At 37.5% G+C, this 12157-nt stretch overlaps 1 protein-coding gene across 1 annotated transcript in view; it reads left to right on the top strand.

Annotated features, from left to right (window-relative positions):
* si:ch211-196i2.1 (collagen alpha-1(I) chain) overlaps positions 1–12157 on the top strand; it is a 114123-nt gene that overhangs the window by 83890 nt on the left and 18076 nt on the right. The window contains exons 24-35 of the mRNA XM_037546077.1: positions 1846–1890; positions 3826–3879; positions 4030–4137; positions 4368–4421; positions 4609–4662; positions 4894–4938; positions 5026–5079; positions 6308–6435; positions 6981–6999; positions 7501–7554; positions 10181–10234; positions 10324–10377. Of these exons, the coding sequence (XP_037401974.1) occupies positions 1846–1890; positions 3826–3879; positions 4030–4137; positions 4368–4421; positions 4609–4662; positions 4894–4938; positions 5026–5079; positions 6308–6435; positions 6981–6999; positions 7501–7554; positions 10181–10234; positions 10324–10377 (723 nt within the window). The remainder of the gene's footprint in view (positions 1–1845; positions 1891–3825; positions 3880–4029; positions 4138–4367; positions 4422–4608; positions 4663–4893; positions 4939–5025; positions 5080–6307; positions 6436–6980; positions 7000–7500; positions 7555–10180; positions 10235–10323; positions 10378–12157) is intronic.

Raw genomic sequence — 12157 nt, 5'->3', positions numbered from 1 at the left:
ATGACGCGTTTTGCTTTCTGTTGGAAGTTTATACCCAGTATTTTGACACCACAGCTAGACATCCCAGCTGTAAATGTCATTGTTTGGCTTTGCTAGGCGATGGGACCTGACGCTAGTCTGCTTTAGTTATACCCCTATCCTGACAGTTGAAGGATGCAAATTGTATAGACATTCCCAGGTGTTTTCCCAGCAGATGGCCATATGGCCACGTCTGAAAGCTCACCCAGTGACACTCAAAATATGAGCTAAAACTTGTCCCATGCGGTTCGCATCAAACAGTGTCCTAGCTTTCATCACGGTACAGTGTTACTGACGTGATGTTGGGCTTAAGTGCCTTAGCAGCTGTCATAGATGACACAGTGGATTACCCTATCTCTGCTCTTTTAGCCCCTCAATTATCACCCAGTCCCAGTTGCTTTTTGCAGCCATGCACTGAATGCCTGCCATACAGCAAGCATCTTGTTTTGTGCCATCAGAGAATACATGTGAGAATACATGTGACAATCCCTAATTGAACACTGACGAGACTTGCTGTGAGAACAGCTCACTTAATTAGATACAGTTCCTTATTCATTTGTTAGTAATTGTGCCATTGTTTATGTCTGTAGTTGCCAAGTCTCTGTTGTCACTGTTTAATTGCCTCAGTTTTCTGCTCTGGTCTTTTACATTTTAATTCACTCTTGGGAGTCTACAGTTTCAAATGGTGCCCGGTAGTTTGGAGTCTCATCACAGATGGAGGACGTAGATTATTTTCATATCACCGTAGGAGCAAGCCTGGATTTTTTCATGTAAATATGGAGGAAGTGCAATTAAGACACCAAAGCAGAAAACAAAGGGTGGGATTCATTCACACTTGCATTTTTTTTTTCAGATAGTTTTTTTGCAAATGTCTATATTAAACTCTATGTCCTGCTGTTCAGTATTTTGGAATTGCTTTTCACAAGTTTGGAATCACCATTTTCCATAGAACCAAATTTGGTTGCAGATATATAATAAATCTGATATGTTAGTCCTGTGCAACTTCACAGGTTCAGGTTTTGACCGATTAGTAGGTCTCTGAGAGACTGTAAATAAAAATAAAGACATTTTTTCATGTGTCCAGAATGCTGAGTTGATGAAATGATGAAAGATTCTGACATTGAATCATATAACACTGAGAATTAAGTTAAAATGCTTTTAAAGTACAATTGAAATGCAACTAAACTGCATGATAAACGAATTTATCAAAAGTGGTGATCAAATCTCAAAGGTTACGTGAGAAAAATGGGTTTAAATAAATGATTACAGTGTATAATGTTTGCTCATTGCTTGTTCAAAAAATATCTGAAATATTGAAGAAAAATCTAAAAATATTGATCTAATGAGTAAAATATCTAAGGAAAATATTGAAATATTGAATAAAATGTCAAAAAATAATTTAAAATCTGATCCACATGGTAAAAGTTACTACGTATATAAAATACCCATAAATGATTCCAAACTTTTGAACACTACTAAAAGTCTGTACTTTCAAAAGGAGATCGGAACCATCTGTCCCATCTGCCACTGTTCTTCATGATCTGTGAAATGATTACTGACAGAATGAAAGACTCGGTTTGCTTTATTAAATACATCTGTACAGTTCTAGACCTGCTCTTCTTTATGAAAGGTTTACAAAAGAAATGCCAACAATAAAGCTCCAAATGAAGAACTCAGCTGGTCACAGTGCAGCTGCCCACCGCTAAACTAAACTGCACACATGCACATATAAAATCTTCCTTTATCAAGTCACAGATAAGCTGCTATGTAGAAATCTCAATGATTTCCCCTTTAAAGATTTCTCACCACTTTTCTTTTGAATTCCAGGGTGCTGCAGGAGCACAGGGCTCACAGGGTTTTATGGGTGACAGAGTAAGTGTGCCTTTATTGTTTTACTGTCTTTCTTTATAGATGGATTTTCCATTGAGACACTGAGGCAGCCTAATGCTCAGGCAGTATCTGTTACAGCCAATGTCAGGTGTGAAGAGTGGGCACATAAATATCCGGGACTCAGCCCAGTTCAACACAGAATTGTTTTCATGCCTTCAGAATTTTTTTTTAATTTTGCCAAACCTGGGTAAATTTTCACACATCGAAGAAACTGTGCATTGATTCAGCAAAAGAAGAGTGAAAACACTCATTATAACAGGAAATAAAACAGTGTCAAAACAGAAGTTTCCCTGATAATGACATTATTAAAGTCCTGTGCACACTCCTCTTTCTCAACATCAGTTTTTTCTACAGGTCTCCTTTCAAATCTCCTGCTAACACACAAACATGTTATGTGTACATTTTGTATATTTTAAAAGTTAATCAGCCATTCAGCTTCAAACAAAAAAACAAAACAAAACAATATTTTACATACAAAAATTCATGCTAAAACAATCGTCTTGGTCATTTTGTGTCCTGATAAATGCTGTTAAAGATCTCCAAGGCCCTTCAATACTTTGTGTACTTTGTATATTTAGGTATACTTTTCCACTTACAACATTACTTACCAGACCAGATAGAATGTCGCATGACATGTAGTTTGTGGTGCTTCTAGTGGTTGGATTAAATTGTAAAATTCTAGAGGGATGGTGGCTGTTAACTCAGCGGGAGACTTGCACCTTCAATTTAGCAAATCTGTACTTACACATATAGATTAATGTCTTGTAATCTTCTATCCATATCCGGTACAATCTAGAAGATTTCTATATCAGTATTCTGTTCCCTGAGTACCTGCATCTCATTTATTATCTCCCTCAGACTAAATGCACATACAGAATGTGTACAACAGCACATTTCATAGTTTTATTTCATACCTTATTACTGTACAACTGAATAGCAATAGTGCAATACTAGTGTATATATTTATGTATATATTTAGAGTTGGTATATATATATATATCATTATGGCCTTGTCTTTATACTTTATACTTGTCTTTATACAGGTAAACCAAAAGAAACTTAGTGTGTAAATATCAAATATTGTAATGACAGAGCAGGCATGGTAGTTGGATCCAAGTGCTGAGACTATTTGTTATATTCCAAGCTAACATCCAAGGAGAACACAGAGCAGGCAGACATGGTGAGTAGAGGACAGTCCATGATAAAAGCAAGGCTAGTATAAAGACAAGGCCATAATGAAACAAACCAGCAAACTAACACGGAAACCAAAACCGAACACAACAGGAAAATAACACCAACAATACAAGGCCACAGAATGCAAACAGAGGAGTATATATATATATATATATATATATATATATATATATACACACACAGAGACCATCAGGAAGCACCTGGAAAAGGGAGAGGCCACAAACTAGACACAGGTGAAGAGAAATAAATGGGCAGGACATTTTTTTAATTATGCAGTAAAAATGTGTGGTTTTCTGCTTTATTTGTTAATTGCACTGTGTACAAAGATGCTCTAAAGGTCATGGATCCTAATAGTTGTGTGCAAAGTTTGGATGTCCCTGGACAAATTATTCATTTTGTTGATTTTCTAAGCGAAAAGTTAATAAATCCTCTTCAGAGAACACACTTCTGTTTATTCACTGAATTTAACATATTGGGGAAAAAATGTGGCCTCTACAAAAGTTACAGCAATTTTTTTTTTTATTTCTATGTTTAACTTTTTTCGAATATGTTAAACTCAGCAAATACTTAGAAATTTGCACTAAAATTGCAGATAAATGGCATATTTAGTATTTAGGTTGTTCCTTATAGAGGATACATTTTGCATAGAAAAAGAAAAAGAAAGTATGGCCTGGGGTGTTCAAACAAATGTGCATGTTTTTCATATATTGACTGTTTCATAAGGGTAAAAGAGGACCTGATGGAGACAAGGGGGATATGGGACCAAAAGGTGAAAAGGTAAGAGTAATGCGATAACCTGCAGACAGATAGTGTTATCTTCTCTACAGATTATATATAATACTGTAGAATCACTGTAAAACATAGTGGAGTTTTGTTCTTGTGGAAATATGATAAGACACTTTGCATTCCTCTCCATGTCCAACCCAGGGTATCAAAGGGGCCCCAGGGATACAGGGTTCTCAGGGTGAACGGGGATCTGCTGGTTTTCCTGGCTTTCCAGGAATGAAAGGTCAGCCTGGACCAAGTGGCATCCAGGTACAGACCACAGGTCCCAGCATACATTATTGAGTAACAGCTGAGTTGCTAAATTTGAGTTACATAAATTGTACTACATCATTGCCTCACCATACAATTCATTTAGCATGTTATAACTGTATTATACTGTTATAAATCTTTTATACTGATAATTAGTTAGTTTTTCTGATGTTTTTCTGCCTTTTTAGTTGATGAGTTTCTGTTTTTCTCTCTCTTCCTCTGTCTTTTAGGGTGAAGATGGAGAGGGTGGTCCACGGGGCAGAACAGGAAAGGAGGGTCCAAAGGTCAGTACCTGCACAGCTGGCCTGATATTTGTGAAAATATTTTGTTAAAATATAAAGAGAAAAATAGATGTAAAACCACTGCTTAGTCTGTAGTGTCATTGACTCCTGAGGTGTATAATTGAAACTGAATTAATTAATGCAATAAATTTGATATGCTTCTAAAATGTCTGTCCCAAATGTGCTAAAGGGGCAGAGGGGCCCAGATGGCCGTCAGGGAAAACCAGGTCCCAGGGGGCCAAAGGTAATACACATTTACAACTAGTACTGTTTTGTATTTTGTATTATTTGTATTGTTAATGTGTAATCTGTATTTTGAAAGTTTATGTAGTATTCTGTTAAAAGTAATTTAATCATTTCCACACTTTAATAAATAACTTACATCATATTGTACTTTAAAATTTATGTTACAATATAGTTAATCATAAAGCATAATAAATAATGATGATCTGGTGGGCATCTACCTTTCCTTTAGGGCCGTACTGGACAAAGAGGTCACACTGGTATGCCCGGACCACCGGTAAGAGTCTCATTTTGCACCAGGCAAAATTTGAGAGGAGCTCCGTTAGAACAGAATTTCAGAACTTGTTGTATTTTGGCCTTTCAGGGATTGACAGGCTCTCCAGGAGCAGTGGGAGCTGAAGGAAAGCCTGGTACACAGGTTCCCATTCTATATTCTAATACCATGATCACAGCTTCGTCTTCTGTTTCTTTGGAGAGTAACCTACAAAAAATGATGTTCTGACTTAATAAAGTTGGGTAACAGGCTGCTTTTACATTTTGAGTTTATTGGGCTTCAAATAGCAAGTCTATGATGCAGATTCTACCTCTGTTAGCTTCTCATTAAAGTTCAGTTACCACAAACATTTTAATGCAGCCATTGAAAAACAATTTTTACAAAAAATTGGTATTTCTTAACAGTGTAGAGGGGATGGGAAGGGACATCTCTGTCTACAGTGTGTGGAAGACTGTTTAAACAGTAATTTGTGTTTCCTCTCAGTTATCCAACAGCTATAGCAGCATAAGGTTTCATAGTAGAAGTATTAGCAACAAACATGGTCCAATGTAGCAGAGAAATGATATATACTCATCGTCAAAAAATAGTTGCACCCAGAAGGAAGTGTCGGATTGTGAAGCTATTCGGAAAGAGGATAAAGGTTACCAGGAACAATAAATAATTCAATTTTAGCCTAATATGGGCAATATTTATAGACATTGAGAGACACTACGTCTGCACTGAGAAGCATACAGAAGTAATGTCTCTCGGTATGGTGTCCAGCTGCCATGTTTGCAGACGCAAGATGTGTCCTGTGGTAAGCCATCCAATATAGCTTGCATATTCTTATGCAGTTCTTGCAGATTTTGAGGTAGGAGTGGAATGTTGATATTGCGTCCAATAGCATCTCACACATTTTCAATCAGGGATAGGTCTGGCTATGCACCTGGCCATGGCATAGTGTCTGTCTTCAAGGCAAGCTCTTGAGACGGCAGCAGTATACGGACGAGCGTTGTCCTGTAGAAAAGGTAGGGCCACTGGTTGCAGGACCTCATTAAATTAACATGGGCTGTTAAAGTGCCTGTAATGAAAACCAAAGGTGATCTGGCATTGTACGAAATCGCACCACATGCCATGACACCAATCCCTCTGGACATGTGACGCATGACAACAAAGCGTTCATCTTGGTCCTGACCACTGTGCCGCATGCTTGGATTTGTTGGTTGTCTCCATCAAAACAAAGGCGGGACTCATCACTGAAGATGACCTGCTGCCATTCTGAGTCACTCCATGACAGTCTGGCACAACACCATTGCAGTGATTGGCAGCATTGATGTGGTGTTAAGGGCAGTCATAGTAACGGTCTGTATGCATGTTGTCCTGTGTCGTGCAGCCGTCTGCCAATGGTACTGGCACTAACAGGATGACTCATGGAGGGAATCACTGCTTGCTGAATGTCCGCAATCGTGGCTGTTGTGCCATTCTGTGCGTCGGACAATCCATTGGTTCTCTGTGGTTCATGTAGGTCTCATAGATCATTCATGTCACCTTCTTCTATCCACTGCGGCCAACAGCATGCTATGGTATCCACACGACTGGTATGGCATGCAGTACGTTGTTAAGATCATCCCTCTTCCCAAAGTCCTTTGATGCGACCCCTGTCAAACTCTTCCAAGTGCTCGGATTTCTTTCAAACTCTTCTCTGAGGCACTTTGTTTGCAAATGATGCTACCAATACAACAGCATCAGGGTCAGAATGGAAAGCATGTGCAACAGGAAGACCTTTTATAGTCAGTCAGGTACAGCAAAAAGGCCTGTCCTTGTTTACATCACATGTGTTGCCGAGCGTGAAACTTAAATCATTTGCATGTCTCATTATGTCAAATCTATCCACGAGTTTCATTCCTGTTGGTTGATTCCTTCCTTTTTTTGACGATGAGTGTAATTTCAGACATTCAAACATTGTAACTTTTTGCCTAATAATTTTACAAGTGAATTAAAAATAAAAAGCTGGATGATGTTTAATAGAAGCGATACTGTGCTCATGAATTTCTCCTGTGTTTCAGGGACCTCAAGGTGCTATTGGTAACCCAGGGGAAAAAGGACTAATGGTGAATATACTGCTCTCAAAGCTTCAGCTACTGATCTGAAACCAGTTTTCTTTCTCCGTTTTTTTCTTGATATACATGTATTCTGCTCATCAAGCTCTACCTTTGAGCCATTATTGTTATTTTACTCCACTGAAGGTTTTATTGGGGTGAAATAAGATATATCTTAAGCAGCGTTGCCATGTATTTTGGCTAAGCCACTGATGCAAACCAAATATAAACAGGTGATCGTGTTTTATGGGATGGGAAATGCTTTTTATGGTGTCATACAACCATAAAACCAAGAGACAACCTTTGCAGGAATTTATTGAGCTGAAAGGGGACTGCTTGTTTTCAGGTTTTAGGTGCTGCCTATTGACCATAAATGGTTCCAGTATAACATGCAGTGTATGGTCACTATCAGCAGCAGGACAAATAAATACAGATACCTGCTTGTGCTTTAGCAATAATTCTCACCCTTACCCTTATTTTTTTCCAGGGCTTTCAGGGCACTGCAGGAGAGGACGGTCTGGATGGACCACCAGGACCTCCTGTGAGCTTCCTTTCCTCTTTCCTTTTAGTAATATGAATTCTTTTAAAACAACTTAAGTACTACAGCAGTACTACAGTCCCCTCTGATTTAGCATCTAATTTAATTTAGGAACACCCACAGTGACAGCTAATTTGCTTTTGCAGAAATATAAAATTCATAAGCAATTTGTTTGCAGGTAGTTTACCCACAACTAGGTTTAAAATAGCAGGTGTTCAGATCTCATTTACATATTGGGTAGCTCTTTTGGGCTTTGCGGAAACATGTTCAGTCATGGACAATTAAATCAGAAGCGTTTGTGAAAAATGAAATTTGGCCCATAGGAACACAGGCTAATGAAGTGATAGAGAGCAAACAAAAGATTTGTATAGCGTGAGGACTGAGGACTGATTTACAGGGTGTCAGTAGAAATATTTTTCACAACTCTGTGACCGGCATAAAAGAGATTTGGAAACACTTCATTTAAAGGAATACATACTTGAGATTTGCTAAGGTTCTTTGTTCAGTAACTTGTGACTTCACTTCTAAATTGTATATTTATTGTGCATTAAGCCTAATAAATTATGGCCTGTATTAGCACTGTATTATAATTAGACATCTCTTATGTGAAATTGACTAGTAATTAGTCACTAGTAATTAGCTGTAATAATGCACATTGTGTATTGTTATACAAATTACTGTGCATGAACTACCACCTAAATTTACACTGCCTAGAACAACAGGTTCTAGGCAGTGTCAAGTTTATTTCTTTATTTAAATTCCAGACAGAGGAATTAATATAATTGTTCCATATCCAAATACATATGTTCCATATTCTAAAGTGGAGATTTACACATCAATAAATAAAGGCTTAAAAGAGCTAAACAAGTTCATTTAGGACTGACGAGGGGTATTATTTGATACCTGATATAGACCTACAATTGTTATTTTGGCTTTGGTGGCTTCTGATTTGCATTAAAAGGCCTGTTATGTTATAACATAACATAATATAACATATGTGTGTGTGTGTGTGTGTGTGTGTGTGTATGTGTGTGTGTGTGTGTGTGTGTGTGTATTGTTTTTATATTTTTCACCTTCCACTTCAAACATTTATGTACCAAAAACTGCCATGGTTAATTTTTAAATGGCCATTGTTCAACCTCTCTTCATTCCTTAGGTCATTACCATGCCTTTAAGATACCGTAATCGTGCATGAATGAGCTCCCTTCCGTTTGGCTGCCATGTGTCATGCATCAATCAAAAAGCACTCAGAACCTCAGCATGAATGGGAGGGATTAAGCTGCTGTAGACTGAATAAAGGAATATATGTATGCAGTGTTTTTCGTGACATCACATAAACCATGTATTCAAAACAAGCTGTTTTTGCAGCATAGTTTGAATTCATGGACTGAAAAGCAGCGCATGATTAAACCATCAATGGCTATACATACATACATGTTTTTTCATGATATGGGCCGTTTGTGTTCCTTTAGTATGATAGTAGTAGCTGAGTCTATCCCTCTCACAGAAAAATATATAAAAATTAATAAAATATCAAATGTATGGAATATTGTCTCTTCCAGTATATCACTCTGATAACATAACAACAATAACCGTTTTTGGCCAACACCAGAAATTCAATACCTTAAAAATCTTAATATTAACTTATTTAGCTCTTTATTAACCTTTAATCAGTGATGTGTAAATTTCCACTTTAGAATGTGGAAGTCATCTTTACATGTTCGTAACGTATTAACCTCTTAAGTAAATAAATTTGACACTACCTAGAACCTGTAGAGATCAAACGCTTCCAGTTAAACTTCAATAAGATGTGAATTTAGGTGACAGATCATGTCCAGGAATTTGCATGACAATGTCTTAAAGAGTTTATTGTACATAATTACAACTAATAATGCCATTTTTGGTGATTTTCATATAACAGAGCTTCAGTTACAAACTAATGCAGGTCATAGTAAATAAAACTTCATGCATAGTTAATAAACCATCTAGAGTTATTCCAGGCTTTATTGAACAAAGAATAAGACCTTAATAAACCCCTAATAAGTGTTCCTTAAAATAAGTCCAACCAGGGATTTGGATAAGTCTATGAACGGACTGTAATTTTGATGTGAGGTGAGGAAAGAGTTTTCTTTAGAACGCTACTCTTAAATTTATGAAATGAACCACTTTGATACATTTACTGTGATCTGAGTCTAACACTAATCAGTCTATCAAGTCCTCTTAACCAAAACTAATTAGGAAGTGTAAATAAAAAGAAATGAGTAATTACACATGCAAATTCTGTTTGCATCTCTCACCATCACTTCCACACAATACATTTCCACTTCAAATGCCCAAAAATGCATATTAGGTTAAATATTTATGCAAGCACTTGTGGGTAGATTGAAATCAGCAAATCTCTTGGTCCAGGTTTTATTAAATTAGCTCTCGTACTTTTCTGGTTCAGCTTGCATCTTTGCAGGCATTAGACCCCAGGTAATACTTCTCCCACTTCAGCAGGAGTGATTGATGAGATGTGTGAGAGATGTAACAAATGCTTGTGTAAGACAGGAAAGTTCACAGGGGAGTTCACTATATGTGTGTTTTCTTATAAACCGCTAAGCATGACTAATAATTTTTTCTATAATAGGGCCCACCAGGACGAGAAGGGCCGATGGGCAGTCCAGGGCCACCAGGAGAGAGGGTATTTGTTTTTCTGTACATTTGCTTGTTTAGGACCTTTTTTGGATGTGTATAGCTGTTTAGCTATGGTTTGTGTGGTTATTTTCTCAGGGTTTCTCTGGGAAGCCTGGAGCAGAGGGTCCTCAGGGCCCTGTTGGCATGTATGTAAGTGATGTCTCTGCAGGGGTCCCTGGGAGAGGTTATTTGGGTGGGAAAAGGGATTTTCATTTAATTTATGCATGTAAGGCTGTAGGAAATGTAGGCTGATCTGTAGTCATAAAGGTATAGGTTTAGTTGCCTCTTTATTAAGTAAACCTGCTTGTGATGGCAAAAACCCACCTCCTCTTTATTTTAGTGGATATACAGCCGCACAATTTAAATGAGATATGCAGGTCTGTCGAGTAATATTTTCCCTATTTTTATAGTGTCTTTAGTATTATCATTCATGTTGATTAACCAGCTTTTTTGGGGCAGTTGTGGGCTGGAGGTTAGGGAGCTGGCCCTGTGACCGGAAGGTTGCCGGTTCGATCCCCAGGGCCGACAGTCCATGACTGAGGTGTCCTTGAGCAAGACACCTAACCCCCAACTGCTCCCTGGGTGCCGTGGATAGGGCTGCCCACCGCTCCGGGCAAGTGTGCTCACTGCCTCCTAGTGTGTGTGTGGTCACTGGTGTGTATGTGGTGTTTCACTTCACGGATGGGTTAAATGCGGAGGTGGAATTTCCCCGGTTGTGGGATCAAAAAAGTATCACTTAACTTAACTTTATTTGTCTACCAGTTACATGAAAAAGCTGCAGCAAAATTGTTTAATTTTAATATGCAGATATTGGTATCAAATGATCAAAGGCAGATTAGGCTTAATGTATTTAAAACCTGATCCTTTAAAATAAGACGTTTGGCACTGATCCCAGTCCTCCAGATTGGATTGGGACATCCCTAGCTTTTTGAGGAATTGCAATAAGCCAAAAATGTTCAGTGAATGGCTACAGTGGGTATAGTCTTATGAAAATGTTTGGGTGCTCCTGAAGTTGCATGTTTAGATGATAAGAAAATATGAAATCTGTGAAAATACAAATAATGTTAAAATAGGTTAACTTGCCCCCTACTGAGACCACACTGCAGAGCTTAGTGCATAAAAGGTTATAAATCTTTACAAAAGTTATGGCATTTTATATCTATGTTTAATTTTTTCCAATACGTTACGCTCAGCAAGTAAGCTGAAGTTATGCTCTAAAATCTGTGTAAAATGTGTGTTGCTTGTAGATAATTTGTGTTAACTTATTTTAACTCAGAAAATCATCAATACATGTAATTTGACCAGGGATGCTATAACTTTTGCAAAAGACTGTACATGATTGCTAAACCTGGACGTTTAAATATTAGGAAAATGTTCATGTATGCTGGAACTTGGGCTGAAAGATTAATCGTTTTTATATCACAATCAGAATTTAAAATAGTGGAACTGTCAAATTGCAAGAGCTGCAATTTTGTGAAATTATAGCCTACATAATTAAAAACGTTGAGGGAAATTTAATGCAATAATACGGGGTTGTACACTGCCTGTAGAGGTAGACTAATCAGAGGCAACCAAACCTCCATATGTTTTGAGATCACAACCAAAGCTTACATGCTTTCTGGTTCACTACATTAAGGTGTCAAGACCTAAGCTTATCTGGTCATCCTGGACAAAAAAACAAGTTTGAACCCCAATTTATAGAAAATAATCACAATTTAAATTGCGGTTGCAATTTGGTATAAATATTATGAATCATTGAATCCATCCAGCCTTATATCAAAGGCACATACTGTTGGTGACATAATGGTGTGGAAAAAGTTAAATTCGCTACTTTACTCTAAGAATTATTATTGATGTTGTGGATTGATTAAAATCTCTAAGGGTTCTTTCCATCTTGTTTAATTCACACAGTGATGAATGTTAGCTGTTC

The sequence above is a fragment of the Pygocentrus nattereri genome, chromosome 16 (assembly GCF_015220715.1).
Source record: "Pygocentrus nattereri isolate fPygNat1 chromosome 16, fPygNat1.pri, whole genome shotgun sequence".
NCBI classification, from domain to species: Eukaryota; Metazoa; Chordata; class Actinopteri; order Characiformes; family Serrasalmidae; genus Pygocentrus; species Pygocentrus nattereri.
This window is presented reverse-complemented; position numbering and strand designations above follow the sequence as displayed.